At 55.4% G+C, this 20,464-nt stretch overlaps 2 protein-coding genes across 3 annotated transcripts; both read left to right on the top strand.

Annotated features, from left to right (window-relative positions):
• The first annotated feature begins 238 nt into the window (after positions 1–238).
• On the top strand, positions 239–12,093 carry Rasip1 (Ras interacting protein 1). Of its 2 annotated transcripts, none has more exons than XM_055613403.1 (12): positions 239–317; positions 474–614; positions 1,076–1,737; positions 3,019–3,374; positions 5,213–5,866; positions 7,601–7,638; positions 7,798–7,949; positions 8,044–8,159; positions 9,186–9,429; positions 9,568–9,740; positions 10,848–10,995; positions 11,687–12,093. In XM_055613403.1, the coding sequence occupies exons 2-12, from the start codon at positions 478–480 to the stop codon at positions 11,884–11,886; spliced, it is 2,880 nt and encodes a 959-aa protein (XP_055469378.1). In that variant the 5' UTR covers positions 239–317; positions 474–477; the 3' UTR covers positions 11,887–12,093. The 2 variants fall into 2 exon arrangements, with proteins under 2 accessions (XP_055469378.1, XP_055469379.1); XM_055613404.1 differs by having other exon boundaries at positions 258–317; positions 425–614.
• A 925-nt stretch (positions 12,094–13,018) lies between these two features.
• Positions 13,019–18,930, top strand: Mamstr (MEF2 activating motif and SAP domain containing transcriptional regulator). The gene is made up of 10 exons (XM_055613564.1): positions 13,019–13,047; positions 13,751–13,829; positions 14,761–14,799; positions 15,256–15,395; positions 15,677–15,861; positions 16,173–16,260; positions 16,421–16,615; positions 17,523–17,774; positions 17,867–17,921; positions 18,049–18,930. Exons 2-10 carry the CDS (start codon positions 13,772–13,774, stop codon positions 18,330–18,332), a joined length of 1,296 nt encoding a protein of 431 aa, XP_055469539.1. The 5' UTR covers positions 13,019–13,047; positions 13,751–13,771; the 3' UTR covers positions 18,333–18,930.
• Positions 18,931–20,464: the final 1,534 nt, after the last annotated feature.

The following is a 20,464-nucleotide window of genomic DNA, read 5'->3' as shown; positions in this document are numbered from 1 at the left end:
GGACGCGCCCCCACCCCAGCCCCCTGTCTGAGGGGATTTAGCTGGAACACGGGACGTCCCTTTTCAGGGGGCCCATGAATGGTGGGCCCAGAATCAAAGCACAGGCCAGGGCCAGCCCTGCCCCATCTCCTCCCCCAGGCCTGGTCTCCTCACAGGACGCCCCCTCCCCGCTCTTCCTGCCCGGCTTCCTCTTGCCTTTTCCTGTCCCCCACCCAGTGCTGGGAGCCGGGGCAGAGGAAAACACTTTACAGAGGGATTGGGACTTAACGGAGGCCAACGGCACCAGGGCCTCCGGGTGCTACGGGACCCGAAGCAGGGTAAGAACCAGAGCAATGGCCCATCCTGGGACCTAGGAGTTCATTGCTCTACCCTTGAACCTCCCCTGGGCGTCGTCGGGAGCCTGAACTGATTCTCTTTTCCATAGCCCCCGCCCCTGTGGCCTTAGGACTTGGGGCCTTACCCTTTTCCCTTAGGGCCATGCTATCTGGTGAACGAAAGGAGGGCGGAAGCCCCCGCTTTGGGAAGCTCCATCTCCCAGTAGGCCTGTGGATCAATTCCCCAAGGAAGCAGCTGGCCAAACTGGGGCGGCGCTGGCCCAGCGCTGCCTCTGTCAAGTAAGTGGTCAACTTCTGTGGCATGCCTACCATCTGTCCCTGTTTAGCAAAGTCATGCCAGGGATCCTACAGAGGTGGGCAGACAAGTGGGCCGGGGGTGTCCCTGAGGGGCAGGGAGAGAGTAGCTGGGCCAGATGAGCACTGGGATGGAACCCATTAGGCAAGGCACGGGGATTTGATTCACCTTCCTTCCTCCCCTCTCCGTTCACCTTACTTCCTACCAAGGGTAATATCTTTTAATTGCGTATCTCTTGTCTCCATTCTTCCCACCCCACCCCATCACCTCGGTTTTCTGTCCCCACCCCTGTCTGCGTCTCTTTGGGTCTTTGTCTCTGACTCTTGAATTTCTGTCCTTCCCCCTTTCTCGGTTTCTCGGTGTCTCTCTGGGTGCCTCCCTGCGTCTGTGTCTCTGGGGCCTCTTCTCCCTTCTGCGTCCTCTCTGCCCACTTCTTCCTCCTCAGGTCCTCGTCCTCCGACACGGGGAGCCGCAGCAGTGAGCCCCTGCCGCCGCCGCCGCCGCACGTGGAGCTGCGGCGCGTGGGCGCGGTGAAGGCGGCGGGGGGCGCGTCCGGCAGCCGCGCTAAGCGCATCTCGCAGCTGTTTCGGGGCTCGGGGGCCGGCGGCGCCGGGGGTCCCGGCACGCCCGGGGGCGCGCAGCGCTGGGCCAGCGAGAAGAAGCTGCCTGAGCTGGCGGCGGGCGTCGCCCCCGAGCCCCCGCTGCCCACGCGCGCCGCGGTGCCCCCGGGCGTGCTCAAGATCTTCGCGGCCGGGCTGGCGTCCGGCGCCAACTACAAGAGCGTGCTGGCCACGGAGCGTTCCACCGCGCGCGAGCTGGTGGCGGAGGCGCTGGAGCGCTACGGGCTGGCGGCCGGCCGCGGGGCCGCGGACGGCGGCTGCGTCGACGCCTACGCGCTCTGCGACGCCCTGGGCCGGCCGGCGCCCGGGGTGGGCGGCGGCGAGTGGCGCGCCGAGCACCTGCGTGTGCTGGCCGACGCGGAGCGCCCCCTGCTGGTGCAGGACCTGTGGCGCGCGCGGCCCGGCTGGGCGCGGCGCTTTGAGCTGCGCGGCCGCGAGGAGGCGCGGCGGCTGGAGCAGGAGGCCTTCGGCGCCGCGGATGCAGACGGTTAGCCGGGGCAGGGCCCGGAGACGTGGGGCGGGACCCTGGAGAGAGCGGGGCCCGGGCCCGGGAAGAGGGACGGGACCTAGAGCAGAAGGCGCTGGGGGCGTGGCTTACAGGAAAAGAGGCGGGGCCTGTGGAATAAAGGCGGGGTCCTGGGTGAGCGGCGCTGGGGCGGGGCCTCTGGGAGGGGCTGGAGGCGGGTCCTACCCAGTGAAGGCTCTGGACTGGATGTGGCGAGCTGGGGCAGGCGGGGCCAATTGGTGGTGCTCCTCCGGGCCTGGAAGGGCAGAAGCTTGGTTAAGGGATCTTTCCTTACTTTCCCTTCGGGGTATAGCTTATGTTATTTTTACCAAGATAAGGTTCTGCCATGTAGCCCAGGATGGCCTTGAGTGCTGTCATTGTAGGTGCCTGTAATTATAATGGATGTCTAGTCCATCCATTCTGTAAGTTTCAATCCCAACGAAGTTCTAAGTGAATGGTCAATGAAATAGAAATTCTAGGTGAAGCCGGTGGTGGCCTGTTCCTTTATTCCCAGCACTCGGGAGGTAAAGGCAGACCGATCTCCATGAGTTCAAGGCCAGCCTGGTCTATAGAGTGATTCCAGGACAGCCAGGGCTACACACAGAGAAACCCTGTCTCGAAAAACCAAAACCAACCAACCAACCAAACAAACAAAAAATTCTAGGTAAAGGTTCAATGGAATAACGTATATAAAGGTCGTGGCACATTCTTAATAAAGAACAGGGACGGCTGGAAAGATGGCTCAGCGGTTAAGAGCACTGGCTGCACTTTCAGAGGACCAGGGTTCAGTTTCCATCACCCACATGGCAGCTCACAACTGTCTGTAACTACAGTTCCCCACATTGACATACATACAGGCAGAACACCAATGCGCATAAAATAAAATTTATAAAGAGAATAGGGAAATAAAAGAACAACCACCACCCAAAAGAATGGCAAATATTGTCATCTCTTCTTAAAAAAAAAAAAAAAGCCTTTACTGAGCACACAGTGGGAGCCACATGGACTCATGAAGTTCCCACCTTCTCATATGTGACAAACTTAGTGGAAAGTGTGTTTCTGCGTTAAGCTCCTATCAATAGGGAGCCTTCTGTGTGCCTTCCGACTGCCAGGAGACGTGGTTAGCAAGAGAACTGTTTGGCACACAGTGATTGCTCCCCAAATGCATGTGTAAAGAATGAATTTCTAAGCTGACAGCTCCAAGTTGGAGCCTGGCGAAACTGAGGTCTGGAGTTAACAGCCGCGTTCTCCCTTTCCCCTCAGGCACAAACGCCCCGTCCTGGCGTGCACAGAAGAATCGGTCTCGGGCAGCGTCGGGCGGGGCAGCTCTGGCCAGTCCTGGGCCAGGCTCAGGATCGGGGACCCCCTCTGGGTCCGGGGGCAAGGAGCGATCTGAAAACTTGTCCCTGCGCCGCAGCGTGTCTGAGCTGAGCCTGCAGGGGCGGAGGCGAAGGCAGCAGGAACGCAGGCAGCAGGCGCTAAGCATGGCCCCAGGGGCGGCTGACACACAGATGGTACCCACGGACCCTGGAGACTTCGATCAGCTGACTCAGTGCCTCATTCAGGCGCCCAGCAACCGTCCCTACTTCCTTCTGCTTCAGGGTTACCAGGATGCTCAGGTCAGCACGGTCTCCCTAACTCACAGAGCCGCACCGCTGAAAACTACAACACCAACGCCTCGGGTTGACCCCCTCTGCTGGTACCCCAGTGAGACCGCATGGTGGGGGCCGAGGTGGAAGGCAGATACAAAGATTCCATTTGAGGGATATTGCGAATGCTTCCTTTCATTCAGAGGTGGAAGAAAACATGGTCTTGGTCAAAGGCCAGTTCATTGTCAGAAGGACAGTCCTAGCAAACATCCGTTTCTTGGAGGAAAGTCTGTGTCCTAGGTCAGGCAAATCTTTGTTTGGTAACTTGTTCTGGAAAAGGCGGCTTTCTTGATGGGAGAGATAGACTAATTCATTTATAAAGGTTTGAACGGGAACCATCTGACCTCTTACGCACACTGAAACCTGTGTGCATTTTATTTTTGCAGTTTTGAGGATTGAACCCAGTCCCTTGCACCTGCTAAGCAGCTCTCTACCCCTGAGCAAAGCCCCCAACCACCACTGGTGGGTTCTAGGTGGGCAGTGTACTTCTGAGTCATTCTGGAGTTTTTACTGTGAGACGGGCGCTCCATCAGTTACCGAGGCTGGTCTTGAACTCGTGACCCTCTGCTGTTCCAGCCTCCTGAGTTGCAGGCACGACCTACCTGCGTCTTACATATTTGAGTGCCACGGCAACAGGAGCAGTAGTTTTATTTTAGGAAGGGGTCAGATGGCACATCCATTTTTAAAGGTGGAGGTAAGAAGCTGCTGTTAGACCAGGGTCTTCTGAAATTTGTCTTTCTGTTCCGTGGAAAGAAGGGGGTCTCTCGGAAGCCTCCATAAGCGTTTCTAGAAGAGTCTGCCGTGTCGGTGGAGGTCCCTGGGGAATGGACTGTTGAGAGCTTGCATTAATGGGCAGGGAGGCTCCTTGGACTCCGTCCTGAGAAAGGGGCCGTGATGAGTTCCTTGTAGACATGTTTCCTTGGGAGTGAGTCCAACGTTGGGTGGCCATGAATGGGGCTGTTGAAGAGAGGGGCTCTTCGTGAAAGTGTGCCTTTTTTGGGTGGAGGTAACGGAACCCCCTTGGCTCACGGGGTGTTTCCATTAAGGCGTCCCTGGCTTGCTTTGGACATTTCCAGAGAGTGTTACTAGAAAGGAAAATACACTCACGAGCTGACAGGTGGGGCTCAGGGTGGGGGAAAGTCTGCTCTTTGAGGGTGCTGGGACAGCCCGCTTTAGGAGGGGGTGGGACGCCTGTGGGGGCCCTGTTTGTGGGGCTGGGTGGTACAGAAGGGCACATTGTGGAGCCGCACAGTGGCGACTTCTGGGGAACTCTGTTTAGAAACCTCTGTTCCAGGAGGGGCCACGTGAAGGGTCTTTTTAAAAGGCTGGAGCCAGAGCGATGGCCCTGCAGGTAAACGCCCCCACTGCGGGGAGTAAGGACGCAGGTTATAGCCAGCTGCGGTGGCGCACGCCTTTATTCCCAGCACTCAAGCAGCAGAGGCAGGCGGATCTCTGGGAATTCGAGACCAGCCTGGTCTAAAAAGAGAGTCCAGGACAGCCAAGGTTATACAGAGAGACTCAGTGTCGAAAGACAAGAACTGGAACCCACACGGTGGAAGGAGAGCACCGATTCACAAGTTGTCTGCTGACCTCTACAAGAACGCTGTGGCGCTCCTCCTCCCCTATACCCCCCCCCCCCCAAAAAAAAAGGATGAAGCCACAGACTGTCTTGAGGTTATTCATAGGCAAGGGATGCTCAAAAGAATTCTTTTGAGAATCCAGGAGACCTCCCTGAGGTCCAGTGTGGGGGAGCAGGACGTTGTCTGGACACGCCCATCCCCACAGCAGCCTCTTCTGCTTTCCTCTAGGACTTCGTGGTGTATGTGATGACCAGAGAGCAGCACGTGTTCGGCCGGGGTGGGCCCTCGTCGTCCCGCGGCGGGTCCCCAGCCCCCTATGTGGACACCTTCCTCAACGCCCCAGACATCCTGCCGCGACACTGCACGGTGCGCGCGGGCCCGGAGCCCCCGGCCACGGTGCGCCCATCCCGGGGCGCCCCGGTGACGCACAACGGCTGTCTTCTGCTGCGCGAGGCGGAGCTGCACCCCGGAGACCTGCTGGGCCTGGGAGAGCATTTCCTGTTCATGTATAAGGACCCCCGCGCCGGGGGATCTGGGCCCGCGCGGCCGCCCTGGCTGCCCGCGCGTCCAGGGGCCCCGCCGCCCGGACCGGGCTGGGCATTTTCCTGTCGCCTGTGTGGCCGTGGCCTCCAGGAGCGCGGTGAGGCGCTGGCCGCCTACCTAGACGGCCGCGAGCCGGTGCTGCGGTTCAGACCACGCGAAGAGGAGGCCCTGCTGGGCGAGATCGTGCGCGCTGCGGCCTCGGGCGCGGGGGACCTGCCCCCGCTCGGGCCCGCCACTCTGCTGGCGCTGTGTGTGCAGCACTCTGCGAGGGAGCTGGAGCTGGGCCACCTGCCGCGCCTGCTGGGCCGCCTGGCCCGGCTCATCAAGGAGGCCGTGTGGGTGAGTGCTCCCTCTCTCCTGTCAGCGGCCTCCCACCTGCTTCACAGGTCGTCCTGCGGTATCCCTGCCCTTCACCCCCTTAACTTTTCCACAGTATCTCCTTAATCCAACCAGCCAGCTCCCTGTGCAAGCCTCAGGCAAGAAGAAACTACTTTTCCCATGATGCTTTGAGATGGGCCGAGGTGCCGGCCCTTACAGGGTGCTTCAAGCAGTAGCCATCTTTAGATTTCAGATTTGTTTACTAGTACTGGGATGGAAGGAACCCCGGCCCCATAGCGTGCCGGGGAGGTGCTCCAGTGCCGAGCTGAGCCTTATCCTCAACCCCTCACTGAGGAGTTCTAGGCAGGCGCTGCACTGCTGAGCCACATTCCCAGCCCTCCTTGTAGTTTTTCTGAGAAAAACTTTCCTTAAGTTGCCCAGGCGGACCTTGAACTTGAGAGTTCATGCTTCTGCTTTGGCGCTGTGGAATCAGGAGGAAACTGTTCTGGGATGTGGGAGGAGGTGTCATTGGATGCGAAGCTAGTAGAGGTCCTCGTGGGAACTGCATTGGTCAGCCCTTCCCTCGTGGAGCTTGGAACAGCAGTAACAACAAGCAAAAAAACCTAGGAGGACCCATCAGTGGGACCAACACTGTCAAGTGGCAGTGTACCCCAGAATGAGGGGGGAAGTCTCATTCAGGGAGGGGCTAGAGGGGTCAGAGATTTTCTTGGTGAGTAAGGAGAAACTCCGTTTGGACAGACAGAAAATGAAGTAAACAGATTCCTAGTGACGGGAATTGGTTAGAGTGGGAGAAGCATGCCTGGTGGCACAAGCATGCCTGGTGGCACAGACCTGTCATCTTACTTACAAGAGAAGCTGAGGCAGGGGGATGGCTGCCTCAGGTCTCAAGGTCTGGCAGAATTACAGAGATTTTAAGACCAGTGCCTGACTCAGAATAAAAACTCAGAAGGCACCGGGCGGTGGTGGCCTATCGCCCTTAATCCCAGCACTTGGCAGGCACAAGCAAATGGATCTCTTTGAGTTCAAGGCCAGCCTGGTTTACAGAGCTAGCTCCAGGATGGGCAGGGCTATGCAGAGAAACCCTGTCTCCAGCAAACAAAAAGCAAAAAACCCAAACAACCAAACAAAAAACTTAAAAACAAGAAGTTAAAAGGCCTGGAGCTGGAAGTGTCTGGCATTTTCTTCTAATGCCAGCGCTTGGAGGAGGCAAAGCAGGAGGATGGCACTTAGTTGGAAGCCAGTCAGTGCTAGACCTTGCTTCAACAACAACAGAAGGGGGCGGGGTGGGGATATATATGGAATCGGGAAGATGGCTCGGGTGGCTCAGTGGGTAAAGGGCAATCGTCTCATAAGCCTGAGGCCCAGCGCTCAGATCCGTAGACCCCATGTGAGAACTGGGCAGACACGGTGGCCACCTGTGATCCTATGTCTCAGGAGGCAGACAGCATTCCCTGGAGCAAGATGGCTGCTAGCTAGATTAGCTGGGATTAGCAGGGTTCAGATTCAGGGAGTCGACTGCTTCAGTAAACTGGAGGTGATCAGGGAAGACCGCAGCAACTTCAGCCCCACCACACACACACACACACACACACACACACACACACACACACACCACGCTGCTCATATGAGCATGCACGTGTGCTCAAGGAAGGTGCTTTTAGGCAAACAAAGTTGTACAGTCCCCATCCCCTCAATCCAGCTCCTTACATTGATTCTTATCTTACTGTTCTACAGGAAAAAATTAAAGAAATTGGAGACCGGCAGCCAGAGAAGTAAGAGAAAGCTGGGGCGCACAGATCTGGAGAGTTGGGGGTGGAGACTAGCGCTTGGCTCTCCATGGTGCCTTAGTACAAGTTCTGTGACTCCTAGGGTGGAGGAAAACTCCAGCCTTGGAGTTGTCTTGGTGTTGAGGGTCCCTCCTCTTCCCTTAGCCACCCAGAGGGTGTTCCTGAGGTGCCTCTGACCCCCGAGGCTGTGTCTGTGGAGCTGCGACCACTCATACTATGGATGGCCAACACCACAGAGCTGTTGAGCTTTGTTCAGGAGAAAGTTCTAGAGATGGAGAAAGAGGCTGACCAGGAGGGTGAGCTCAGCCCCAGGCCCACTTTGCTCCGGTCATACCCGGAACCTGGAGCCCTGGGCTCTAGCACCTGGCCTCTCTTCCCTCTCACCCCCAGGTCTGTCCTCGGACCCACAGCTCTGCAATGACTTGGAACTGTGTGACGAGGCCTTGGCCCTCCTGGATGAGGTCATCATGTGTACCTTCCAGCAATCCGTCTACTACCTCACCAAGGTGGGCCTTGCTCCCTCTTCCCTTTTGAAATACTCTCACTTTCTGTTTAACTGACATTATGTTGCTCTGATGTCACTTCCTTCTTGACCTAAGAGTTCTCTCTCCTTGGAGTCAATTCTCATTCACCCTAGTGCTTTACTTTTGTCACACTACTTCCTGTTTGAGCTGACATCACTTCCTTTCTGGCTCATTTCCTGTCTTTGCTCCCCTTAAGTCTTATCTAGCTGAGTTCATTTCCTCTGTAGCAATCACTATTTTTTTTCAAGTGTTCACTTTTGAAGTTTAATGTTAAGTTGTGTGTATTTGCTGACATCACTTCCTGCATCTCTGACTTCACTTCCCTTTTCTGAGCCTAGGTCCTTTTTTTCACTGGAGTATTCATGGGGGGGGGTTGATTTCCCCTCTCCCCCTTTGACCTAATATTAATGATTGGACTAATTAGGGTTTTGGTTATGGTATACTGGATTCCCTACCTGTAAAATAAGGGGATATTCCAAAATACACACTCAACAGGTTCCAGGAGTGGCCTTGATTATGAAGCCCTTTTCTCTGAGGGTTTACTTCCTGTACTTGACAAGTATACTCTTATGTCTTCTTTGTCATTTCCTGTCCTTGGTGTGATCACACTTTCCATTGGCTGGCTGCCAACTCCTCTTTCTGGACTCTCCATTCTTTAACTTCCTTTGGAAATTCTGGTAAAATATTTCTTTGGCCGAAGGGAGGCCCTTTTTGTCCATTGTCCTGTCCTGCCTGAACTACCTCTGTGAGAACTATGAATTATATAATGTTTGGGAGATGCTCTTAAAATATCTAATATGCTTCCTGAAGACGTAGCTCAGGACACGGTCTTCCAGGAAGCCTAATACCTGCTGGAAAACCATCAACAAAAATAAGGATTTGATCATGGAGCCCCCTGGGAATGGTGAAGGTAGAATGGACTACAGCTCCCAGAAGCGCTAGGTGGAAGTCCCCATTGTCTTCGTTGACTGTCACTCTGAAGGTTTTGCCTGTGTGTTTCCTCCCTAGACTCTTTATTCAACACTGCCAGCTCTCTTGGACAGTAACCCTTTCACAGCTGGGGCAGAGCTGCCAGGGCTTGGTGCGGAGCTGTCGGCCATGCCACCTGGGCTCAGGCCTACCCTGGGTGTGTTCCAGGCAGCTCTAGAACTGACCAGCCAGTGTGAGCTGCACCCCGACCTCGTGTCCCAGACTTTTGGCTACTTGTTCTTCTTCTCCAATGCATCCCTTCTCAACTCACTGATGGAGCGAGGTGAGGGTTGGGCTGGGAGCAGCCAGGGGCTACCCAGACCCAATCCAGGCAGACATAACCCAGGCTCAGGCTGCAGCTTCGGGCAGCTTGATTTCCGGTCAGACTTTATCTCATTGCCTCTCATTCCTTCCTACACAGGTCAAGGCCGACCTTTCTATCAATGGTCTCGAGCCGTCCAAATCAGAACCAACTTGGATCTTGTTTTGGATTGGCTGCAGGGGGCTGGGCTGGGTGACATTGCCACTGAGTTCTTCCGGAAGCTCTCCATTGCTGTGAACCTGCTGTGTGTGCCCCGCACCTCCCTGCTCAAGGTGACTCCTGACTAACCTCACTTAGAAGTGTTATTCTTTAGCCCAGGCCATCCGTCCTCTGTGTTCAGTCTCTGTGGGGCCCCAAGTCAGCTCCAGCCCTAGATTAGACACTGTGATGGACCTCTGGCAGCCACAGAGGTCAGTGTCAAGAACGACTGAACATGGATGTCTGAATGCTAGTGGAACTTGGTAGAAATAGTTCCTCATGTCCCTTTCTTAGACATGTTGAGTCAGAAATTCTGGTTAAGCATTCATTGAGTGTAAGCGGCATGCTGGTAACGGATACTAATGTCAGCAAACATCCCATTCAAAGTAGATTATCAATTGATAGGTTTTCAGATGAGAAAGCTGAATCAGGGAGATCACAATTTTTTTTTTTTTTTTTTTTTTTTTGAGATCTTGCTATGTACCTCTGGTTGACCTGGAATCCACTAGGTTGGCCATGACTCACAAATGATTCACCAGCCCCTGACTTCTCAGTTGCTGGGATTAAAGGTGTTCACAGCCGCACTGGCCTTCACTTTTTTTGAAGATTGATTTTCATACGTATACGTGCACCATGTCCAGGAAACGCAGAAGTGGGATGCAGAGCCCCTGGAACTGGACTGCAGCCCATGTGCGACTAAGCCTGGGTCCCCGGCAAGCGTTAACTGCTGAGCCTTTGCTCTAGCCCCTTAAGTTCACTTATTTATATCTCTTTACAGTGCTGGGGATGGAACCTAGGGTGTTGAGCGTGCTGGGCAAACTCTGCCACTGACCTGCATCTTCAGACCTCTTTTTAATCTTTCTTTCTTTCTCTTTTCTTTTTTGTTGTTTGTTTTGTTTTTTTCAAGACAGGGTTTCCCTGTGTAGCTTTGCCTGTCCTGGACTAACTTTGTAGACCAGGCTGGCCTCCAACTCACAGAAATCTACCTGCCTCTGCCTCCCAGAGTGTGGGATTACTGACGTGTGCCACCATGCCCAGCCTCTTGAAGAGTTTCACTGTGTTTCCCAAACTGGCTTTGTACTTTGAATCCTCTTGCCTCAAACTCCTAAGACACTGAGATGGCTGGCCTCCCTTGCTGGGGCCAGCGTTAAGCACAGATGTCTAACTTGGTCTTCCCCTAGGCTTCATGGAGCACCTTGCGAACCGACTACCCCACCTTGACTCCTGCTCAGCTCCACCATCTCCTCAGCCACTACCAGTTGGGTCCTGGCCGTGGGCCACCACCAGCCTGGGACCCACCACCTGCAGAGCGAGAAGCTGTGGACACAGGTGTGCAAAAATGGGCTAACAAACACTGAGATGTCTTCTTTCCTTGGGGCCCAAGAGTCCATGTCCCCAGCCCTCCCCTCTGTCTCAGGATTCTGGATGAGACTCCCTTTCATTTCCCAGGTGCCAGATGCCCTCTCCACCAGGTTTAGACTCTGGCTACCATTGTAACAGTAGTGGGGCTTGCTTACTTTGGGGTCCCTTCTGGTACCCTAAGAAGAGCTCAAACATTTAATTAATTTTTAATTAGACTTCATTCCCGAGCCTCTTCTCTCCACAGCTCTCACCCTAACCCAATTTAGATAGGCCTCAGGCCCCTCTGTTCTCAGCAATCTCCTAAGATTTCCTACCTCATCCTCAAGGTCTCAGGGGTTTCTGTTTCCCTAGTAATTTTTTGTTTGTTTTGTTTTTCGAGATAGAGTTTCTCTGTGTAGCCTTGGCTTTCCTGGAACTCACTCTGTAGACCAGGCTGGCCTCGAACTCAAAGAGATCCACTTGCCTCTATCACCGGAGTACTGCGATTAAAGGCACGTGCTACCACGGGGCCATTTTTCTTAGTCTTAAGTACAACTCCCATCACGCTCTGGGACACAGAGACCCGCATTTGATACTGGATTTGCAGTTTTTGTTCTTCAGGCTCTGGACCACCTCACACCCACGGTTAGTCTCTAACTCGGTTTTCCTGTGCTCTCAGGGGATATCTTTGAAAGCTTTTCCTCGCACCCTCCTCTCATCCTGCCCCTGGGCAGCTCACGCCTGTGTCTCACTGGCCCTGTGACCGACGACGCATTGCACCGAGAACTACGCAGGCTCCGTCGCCTCCTTTGGGATCTAGAGCAACAGGAGCTGCCAGCCAATCACCGTCACGGACCCCCAGTGGCTGCGACACCTTGAAAACCAATGAAAAAAGCACGCGCGAAGCTTGAAACTGCATCGGTTCTTACGGGTGCCAGCCTGAGCACAAGAGCATTCTGGGAGTTGTAGTTCTCCCCGCGTAGAACGCTGGGAGTTTGAGTTGTCGGGTTGGTAGATGATGGGACAGTGGGAAGATGGGCGTGGAATGTGAATGCCAAGAAGTAATAAAAGTATCTGTGGTATTGACCTTGTTTGTAAAGACTTGGGGGCCTCAGCAAAAATGGTTTTAAGGTGCCAGGGACTGTGTTTGGAACGTGGCCTGTCTGCCGAGTTTGGGAAGATATTTCTAGCCATGGCCTCAGCTTGCCCTCTAGAACGAAATGTGACCCTGGAGCACTGAGTACTGCTGCACAGCTCGGAACACAGCCCGGACCGTGCTCCACTGAGTATCAGACCCTGTGTACTGCCAGAGGCAATAAGCCACCATCTCCCTCCTACCCACAAAGTCCAAAATCTAGCCTTCTCCCCAGTCCTTCCAATGCTGTCTTCCTACTGTGCACACCGCTGGATTCCAACACCCAGCACCTCTTAAACTCAGAGACCCTCAGGTCCTAGCCTTCCCTCACATCCAAGAATGCAGCCCTCAGCCCTCCACCCTCTAGACCAGAGGCTAAAGCCTCAGTTTTCCTCCCTCAGACCAGGAGTCCTGACTTCTGTCCCTTCCGTTCTTAGAACTGGGGGTCTGGGCCTCATGTTTGAACTTTCCCCTCCTCCGAACTTGACTCCTACTGCTGCGTCAGGAAAAAAGAGGCAACAGGTGGCACCTGCCTTCAGGGTCTGAACATGGCCACCTGCCGCTGTTGCTCACCCGGGTCCCTCTTCCTGCACCTGCCCCTGTCCGTCACCTGTGTCCGTTCCACCCAACCCCACAGCCTAGGACGTCCGGGGGGGGGGGTGCGGGAGGGAGCAGGGGGACCCTCGTTGTGAGGCGGGTCGATCCTCCCCTCGTGTGCCCCGCCCCTTTCTCCGAGTCCTGGCAGGGTTTCTGATCCGAGGCGGGCTCCCCTGACTGCCGCTAGCCCCAGAAAAGGGAGTCGAAGGCGGCCCTAGCTGGCGGGGCGGAGCCTGAGGTCTCGAGCCTAGTCCGCGGGACTCCACCCGCTTCAAGGCACAGCTGAGTAGCTGCGAGGAGCCCACCTGGTGAGAAGCCCCTGGGGTGGAGACGGGGATCCTCCTTATTACCCCTCATTCACCGTCCTGGTTCCCTTTCTCGTCCCGATTGTCTTTCCCACGGAGCCTGGTGCATGGTCCTCAGTCCATTCTGTTTCAGGTGTCTGCTGCAGGGACCCTTGTGTTTCCCAGGCACCTGTCAGCCTGATTCCCTGCTGACCCAGAGTCGCGGATTCTAGGCTCTTCCAGCAGGGTGTTTAAGTCCTTAATCTCCTTCTCCTTCAGGATTCAGACTCGAGGCGCCTGCACTTTCAAAGACCCCGAGCTCCAAATCCAATGTTCTCCCCTTAGGATGTAGGAACATGTGACCTGGGGCCTTCCTCTGTCACCAAGGTGCAGGAATTGCGAACCTGCGTGTTGCTTCAGACTCAGAACTCCAGGCCCCAAGCCTCCTTCAGACACTGTAGTCCACACCCAAGTACTCCTCCCTCAAGCCCAGAATCCCAGGACTCCTTCAGTCCTAGGGGTCCAGGCCCCAGCCCTGGTCTCACACCCTGGGGTCCAGGCCCCAGCCCTCCTTTCTCAGACCCAGAGGTCCAGAGCCCAGCTGACCCTGAAAAGATTTGGCCCAGTACTTTTGTCTTTAGTCTTTCATGGTCTCTCCCCAAATGGCAACCTCCTGTCATCCGCTTTGACCCTGCTCTCTGGTGGCTCTGGCTTCCTCTCTGTCCAGGTCTCCACCCCAGCCTTGGCAATGACCCTGGCAGCCTCCTCCCAGCGCTCCCAAATCATCCGTTCCAAGTTCCGCTCTGGTGAGAGGGTACTTTCTCTGTGCATGTGGGGAGGGGTCCCGGATCCAGGGCCCAGGGACACTCCGGCATGGGTGGAGGAACCCATGAAGCTCACGCACACGGTCACTCGTGCTGCGGAGGGAGATGACACATGGGTGTGCACCTGGCACATGCCGTAGGTGGGACGCCCGAGACTGCATATGTTGCAGAGAACTTCAGCTGACCTGTAGGCGAACCCAGAAGAGCAGAACGGGACCTGAGTGGCGTGGGCGTATGGGGGGGGGACCATGAGCTCTCAAGCTTTGAAAGTGTCGTTAGTCATGACTTGTTCGAAGAGTTTTGGACACACAGAAAGGAGCAGAGCTGTGCACTGGAAAATCTTTACCCCCAAACCGAGGATCAAGTCTTTTGAGTGTCAGTAGCATTTGTGTGGGTGCATGCCAGCAAAGAGTAAGTTGGGGTGAAAGGTCATATAAAAGCTACGAAAACACAAGAGCAGCATCTGTGCAAACTAGAGCCCAGAGAGATTTGGGCTGCAGCGGTAGGTGTGTAGGATGCTGGAGTGGGGGATGCTGGGGGCCGCAGAGAAAGGGGGTGTGGACAAAAGGAAGTGAGGTGTTGATGGTTCAGGCTGGCAAGATGGCGACTGTACCGGGGTGGACACAGACTCCTTAAGTGGCAGGTGGAGCCAGGAGTATGGCTGCCTCCTGGCTGCAGGCAGGCTGGCTTACAGTCTCAGGAGTGGCTCTGGCCCAAGATGCTTTGCTGGCAGGAGCAGGCAAGAGGCCCTGGGAAGGGAGAGGGAGCAGGCTGCCTGCCCACCCGTCCGGGGTGTGTGAAGGGGCTGGGCACGTGGGTCCGCCAACAACTGCGGCTCCCGCCCACCAGCCAAGTCCGGCTTTGGATACTCCCTTCCCGCCTTCCTTGTCCCACCTCCCTCTTCCTTCCACAGTCCTGCAGCTTCGGATCCACAGACGGAATCAAGACTGCAGTAAGTGTGGGCCCCCAAGGGGGTCTCAGTCCCCGAGGAGCATGCCTGCCCTCAGATAGTGAGGGCAGCCTGTCAGTTTCAGAGGACACCCCACCCACTGAGCTCTCCCACCCCGGGTACCCCATCCTTCCTTGGTGGAGCCAGGTATCCGGTCTCTTCCACACTCAATGGCTTGTCCATTTCCCTGGAGTCAGGGGACACAGACATCGCCTGGTGCTGTCCCAGGACTATGCTAGCTGTCTGTGTGTGATCCTGGGCAAACAGACCCCTTGCTGAGTTGAAGACAAAACTCTCTTCCTTTCTCAAAACTGTGAAAAGCTGGGTACCCAGGAGGCCGGCTGGACAACTCGGGTTATGCCCACTGCTCCTGGCCAGCCCTCCTTTCCTGCAGCCTCTCTCCACCCTAGCTAGCCTGCTGTCTGCCTGCCTATTCAGGGCCCTCCACTATCTCTTCAGCCTCTGATTCAGATCCGTGGATCTCAGCCTCAGGCCCAGCTCTGGCTACAGCCTTGCCTCCTGTTCCTGCGTCTTTCCTTGTCAACCCTGGCGTCTTGTCGCCTGAGCCAACATATTGTCCTTGGAGGTCCCCAAAGAAGGTGAGTTTTGACAGGAGCAGAGGGCAGGGGCCCAACACAGGCTAGCTCTGGTTCTCCTAGCCATTGCTCTGTCCTTCTGGTGGTGTTAGGCTGATGCTACACAGTTCGTGGGCCAGGAAGGAGGCAGCCATGCTGAAGCATCACCTGGCTCTTTCTCTTTGTTTTTGAGACAAGTTCACTATATACGCCAAGACTTGAACTTTCCATCCTGCCCCGGACTCCTTGGTGCTAGGGTAACAGGTATGGTAGGCTACCAAGCTTAGTCTTGTTTGTTCTTTCAGGAATCTCCTAAGAACTCCCAACACTGGAAGGAGCCGAAGGTCAGGGGGAACTTGACATACCACCTGTACATGCCTCAAGAACGGAGACAAGGGCCAAGGGCAGATCTCCAAGCAGAGAGGCCAACCCTCAGTCCCCCAGAACCACCTCTGTGGGATGAGAAAAACTCACAGAGGCCTCACTCTCGGTAGGGCTCTCATTTCTATTCTCCAGGGGACCAGGAACTCAGGCCCCATGCTCTTCCCTCAAGCCCAGAAAGCAAGGGAGAAGAGCCTGCTCCTTCCCCAGAACCCCAGCTGTGCAGGCTCCCAGCTTCTCATCCCCTGAGAGGCCCCTGTTGCCTATCTTCCACACCCACAAACCCAACCCTGTGTTTGCTCCACCGGAGGTCCAGAATTCCTCATTTTCCCAGCGTCCTCCGAAGCCCCTGTTTTTAAGGTCCCTATGCCTTTCTTCCTCTGTCCTAACTTCACCCTACGCCCTCACGCCTGTTGCTAGGATGAAGCCATCCTCACCAGCAGTCTCCAGTCCCTCGCCCTCTTCACACAAACTGGAACTTCAGACCCTTAAACTGGAAGAGCTGACGGTGGGTTTAGTGAGCAGCGTCCCAAGGCTGGCCCCAGACCTCGTAAACCCTTGGCTTCTGTCTTAGGAAAGTCGGTCTGGACTGTGGTTCCACCTCTTGGTTTCCTGGTCATCCCTCCCCAGAGCTCGATCAGCACCTCCTCTCCCTGCCCCCAACTCAGGTCTCGGAGCTCCGGCAACAGCTGCGCCTGCGGGGACTCCCGGTGTCCGGGACCAAAGCGATGCTTCTGGAGCGCATGCGTGGTGGCGCCCCGCCCAGAGAGCGGCTGAAGCTCCGGCGCGTGGACAAAGAGGCGGGGGCTCCCTGGCCGCGTCTCAGGCCCAAGGCGCTAGGAACTACCCGGCGTCCCAGCACGGTGAGGGCGGGGCTGGGTACACGTGGGCCGGTAAAGTTCTACAAGAGGAATTGGGAGAGATCTTGGAAAAGAAATAGCCAATGAAATGTTGCCAAGGAGGGCTGGAGAGATCGTTCAGAGGTTAAGAGCACTGTCTGCCCTTTCAGAGGTCTGAGTTCAATTCCCAGCAACCTCATGGTGGCTCACAACCATCTATAATGAGATCTGGTGCCCTTTGTCATGCAGGCAAACCTGAAAATAGTGTTCATATAAATAAGTAAATAAAACAAATAGATAAATACTTAAAAATGCTGTGGAAAGGAGGCCGGGCAGTGGTGGCTCACGCCTTTAATCCAAGCACTCAAGATGCAGAGGCAGGTGGATCTCTGTGAGTTCGAGGCCAGCCTGATCTACAGAGTTCCTGCACAGCCAGGGCTACACGGAGAAATCCTGTCTAAAAAACAAAACAAAACAAAACAAAACAAAAAAAAAAAACAAAAAACAAAAAACGGAAGGAAGGAAGGAAGGAAGGGAATAAAAGATTGGCAAGGAATCGTGACTTGCACTTAGGGACGGGTCTTAATCAGAGGCCGCTAAGGTTTGGGGCGTGGCCAGTCATTGGTTGCCCTGGGAATGTAGTTGAGAGCACCCGAAGGGCGTGGTTTAAGGGAGAAAGAACCAATGACAGATAGGGATGGGCCGCGAGCTTATTTAGGCATTGCAGCGCCTACTTGCGGTCCCCAAGATCTGCAAGATAGAAGACGAGAACCGACCCTGGAAGTGGTCCTCTGAGGTACACACACGTGCGCACATACATAAAAACAGTAAATAAAGTGTTAAAAAATAAAAAGAATAGGGTGAAGCCAAGGAGGGGAAGGGGGCGGAGCCACGCCTGATAAGCCGGCTTAGTGACCTTTCCTGGTTCTAGGTGAAGGCGAGTGCTACAACTCCTCGGCTGAGGGTTTCTGGAGCTGCGGATCCCCTGGGGCCAGCTCCCGTTCCCGCTCCAACTTTGGCTCCAGCTCTCGTTCCTGTTCCGGCTCGGGCTCCTGTTCCCGCTCCAGCTCTGGCTCCCGCTCCGGCTCCCTCTCCCGTTCCCGCTCCAGCTCCCTTGCCAACACCTTCTCCAGCCAGCCTGACTCTGGAGGAGGAGCTGCAGGAAGCGATCCGGAGGGCGCAGGTGGAAGGGGATGCGTGGCTGGGGCGTACCTGGGGACTGGCCTCTGGACCTAAGCCGGACCCCGGGGTCACGTGGCATGTGCTCATCCACAGCTGCTTCCGAACCGGGGCATCGAAGACATCCTGGAAGACCAAGTGGAGCCAGATGGTAGGAACTGAGCTCCCGCATTTAGGGGAGGAGCAGAACTTGGAACTCCTGGGTTCGAGGGAGGAGTGGGTGGGAAACAGCGCAGTGAACAGGACCCATCCCCCTAAAGCTCTCACCCCTCCTGCAGAGCTGCTGCCGCCCATCCCCTTGGACTTCCCTGGCTCATTTGACGTGCTGTCTCCCTCCCCGGACTCAGAAGGCTTCCCTTCCGTCTTCTCTTCCTCGCTCCCGTCCCCCACAAGCTCCCAGTCCCCTTCTCCAAGAGCCCTCACGGATTCCCTGGACTGGCTGGAGGCCTTGAGCGGGGGTCCTCCGCTGGGCTCTGGGCCTCCAGGCCCCAGCATCTTCTCTGCGGACTTATCTGACCCCAGTGGCACTCGTCTCTGGGAGCTGCTGCCAGATCCATGGTGACAGACCCTGCGGTTTCCAAGGAGAGGTCATCTGCACCCACAAGGACCCTTCAACTACAGAGGATTCAAGATGCCCTCATCCCCTCCTGGCCCACTGCTGCTGACATGCAAACGCCTAGACCTGCCTACCTGCCCTCTGCGTGACCCCTCCCAGTCCCTGTAGTTGGGGTTGGGGGTTCATTTGCTACTGGCCAGTGCAAACAAGCTTACTGCCTCCCTCAGAGACCTTCCTCCAGACCCTGCATGGCTGCTTGTCATGTGGGGATCTGGAAGTTTGTGTTGTTGGGGTTTAGGAAAGGACCAGCTGAGAGTAGAAGCAAGGCACCCCTGAGTTCTAGTTAGATGTGAGAGGACCAGAGGCTACTAGTGGGGGGGTGACGACAACCTCCCTGTGACCTTGAACCGATGATCCCCTCCCCACCTCCACCCCCTCAGTGTCCCTGAGTGCTGCGATTACAGATTGAGCCATCACACCCAGCTCTTCCAGGAGCCAGGTGGGGAGATGGAGAATAGGGAAGAGGCGCTAAAATGTGGCCTCCACCTCATGTTGTGAGGGTACCTGCCTGGTGAATTAAACTGTGGATCTCCTGTGGCCTGAAGCTCAAGAGTCTAGACATTTGCACCTACATTCCACTTCTCAACAAACCCACAGAACATGAGTTACCTTCACATAGCCATGACCAGTGGACTCGAGAGAGTTAAGGGAGGAAGGACTCAATTGTGGTTGCTCTGTTGCTTGGCCCCATGTACGTGGGTGGGACACCATGGTGGGAGAGAGAGAGAGAGCGCGAGCTAGGATGAGATTTTCAGACCTCTCCAAAGAGCACTAACAGCCACACATGAGCCAGTGTGAGACAATGTATAGTCAAAGCGTAGCAGGAAGTAAGTGACTACAGTTTATTCTGCAGCTCCATGAGATACTGGAGGGCCCGCATGGGCGAGCAGCGAGCACGTCCAATACGGCGCGTTCAAGTAGGTGGGTACAGTGGTGGAGGTAGGTGGGGAGAGGGCTGGCTCCAGCTGACTCCAGCTGGGCCTTTCTCCTCCACATGTTCTGTCTCTGCTGGGATCACTGGACTGCTTGGGTAGTAGCCCAGGACTTTCAAGAATGAAAGTTCAGCTTGAAGTGGTATCACACACCTGTACTCCTAGCCCTCAGGGCAATAGGCATGAAGAGCTGAAGCAGGAGGATCAGAAGTTCACCTTCAGCTATATAGAGAGTTCAAGACCAGCCCGGGCTACATCAGACCCTGGGGCACAAAAGAAAGAGAGGATATGAGGGCCTGATGGGAAATTTTGTTGAAGTAAGATTTTCTGTTGAAGTAAGATTATCAGAAAAGGAGGGACTAGTGTTAAAGGGGGAGGGAGTATGTATGAGGGGTGACAATCAGATGTATCCGTGTATAACCTGGGCCCTCAGGACTGAGAAAACCAAGAGCCTGAGTTTGCACTCAAGTAAAGCTCAGTGATCACAGTCCCAATGCGGACTGACACTTCTGTGGCTGTTCTGTGGGATCATGGAGCCATGGCAGATCAGGGTTACTGGAAAAGGACAGAAACGCTGGGGAGCAGAACAGAGGTCTGAGAAAGAGCTGAGCCTCCAAGGGTTAGGGGCCTCCAAGAGTTAAGAGGGTAGAGAACCTTCTGGAAGATGGAAAGGGAACATGAGAAGACCTTGACGTGGGAAGGAAGATAGCTCCCCGGGAAGCTGACGAGGTTGAGCGCACTGAACGGGACAGCAGACAGGCGGTGACCCACCAGGCCAGAGGCGGACAGAGCTGGCCTGCAGCACCCTCTGACAGTTGACAGAGGGGTTCCCAGGCCTGGAGGGTCACCGGGGTCTAGCGGACTTCCTCTTCTGCCTCTAGATACTTTCCTTCTGATTTCTTGCATTTTTAAATTTGTGTACGGATGTGTAGGGGCATGCCACGTATGTACTTAAGCCCTTGGAAGAAGAAGAACCTGTAACTCAGCTGAAGCTGGGCTTGTGAGCTGCCTGACACGGGTGCCAGGAACTACAACAGCGCCTATAAGAGCAGCTGTTCTCCAGCCCCCTTGTTTTCCATGTCACTCTCATGCTGTCCCTGGCCTCGAGGTCCTTTTCTGTGGCCTCCAGTTAGCCTCCACTGTCCT

This window comes from Psammomys obesus, unplaced genomic scaffold (genome assembly GCF_907164565.1).
Source record: "Psammomys obesus unplaced genomic scaffold, mPsaObe1.curated_primary_1811, whole genome shotgun sequence".
Taxonomy (NCBI): domain Eukaryota; kingdom Metazoa; phylum Chordata; class Mammalia; order Rodentia; family Muridae; genus Psammomys; species Psammomys obesus.
This window is presented reverse-complemented; position numbering and strand designations above follow the sequence as displayed.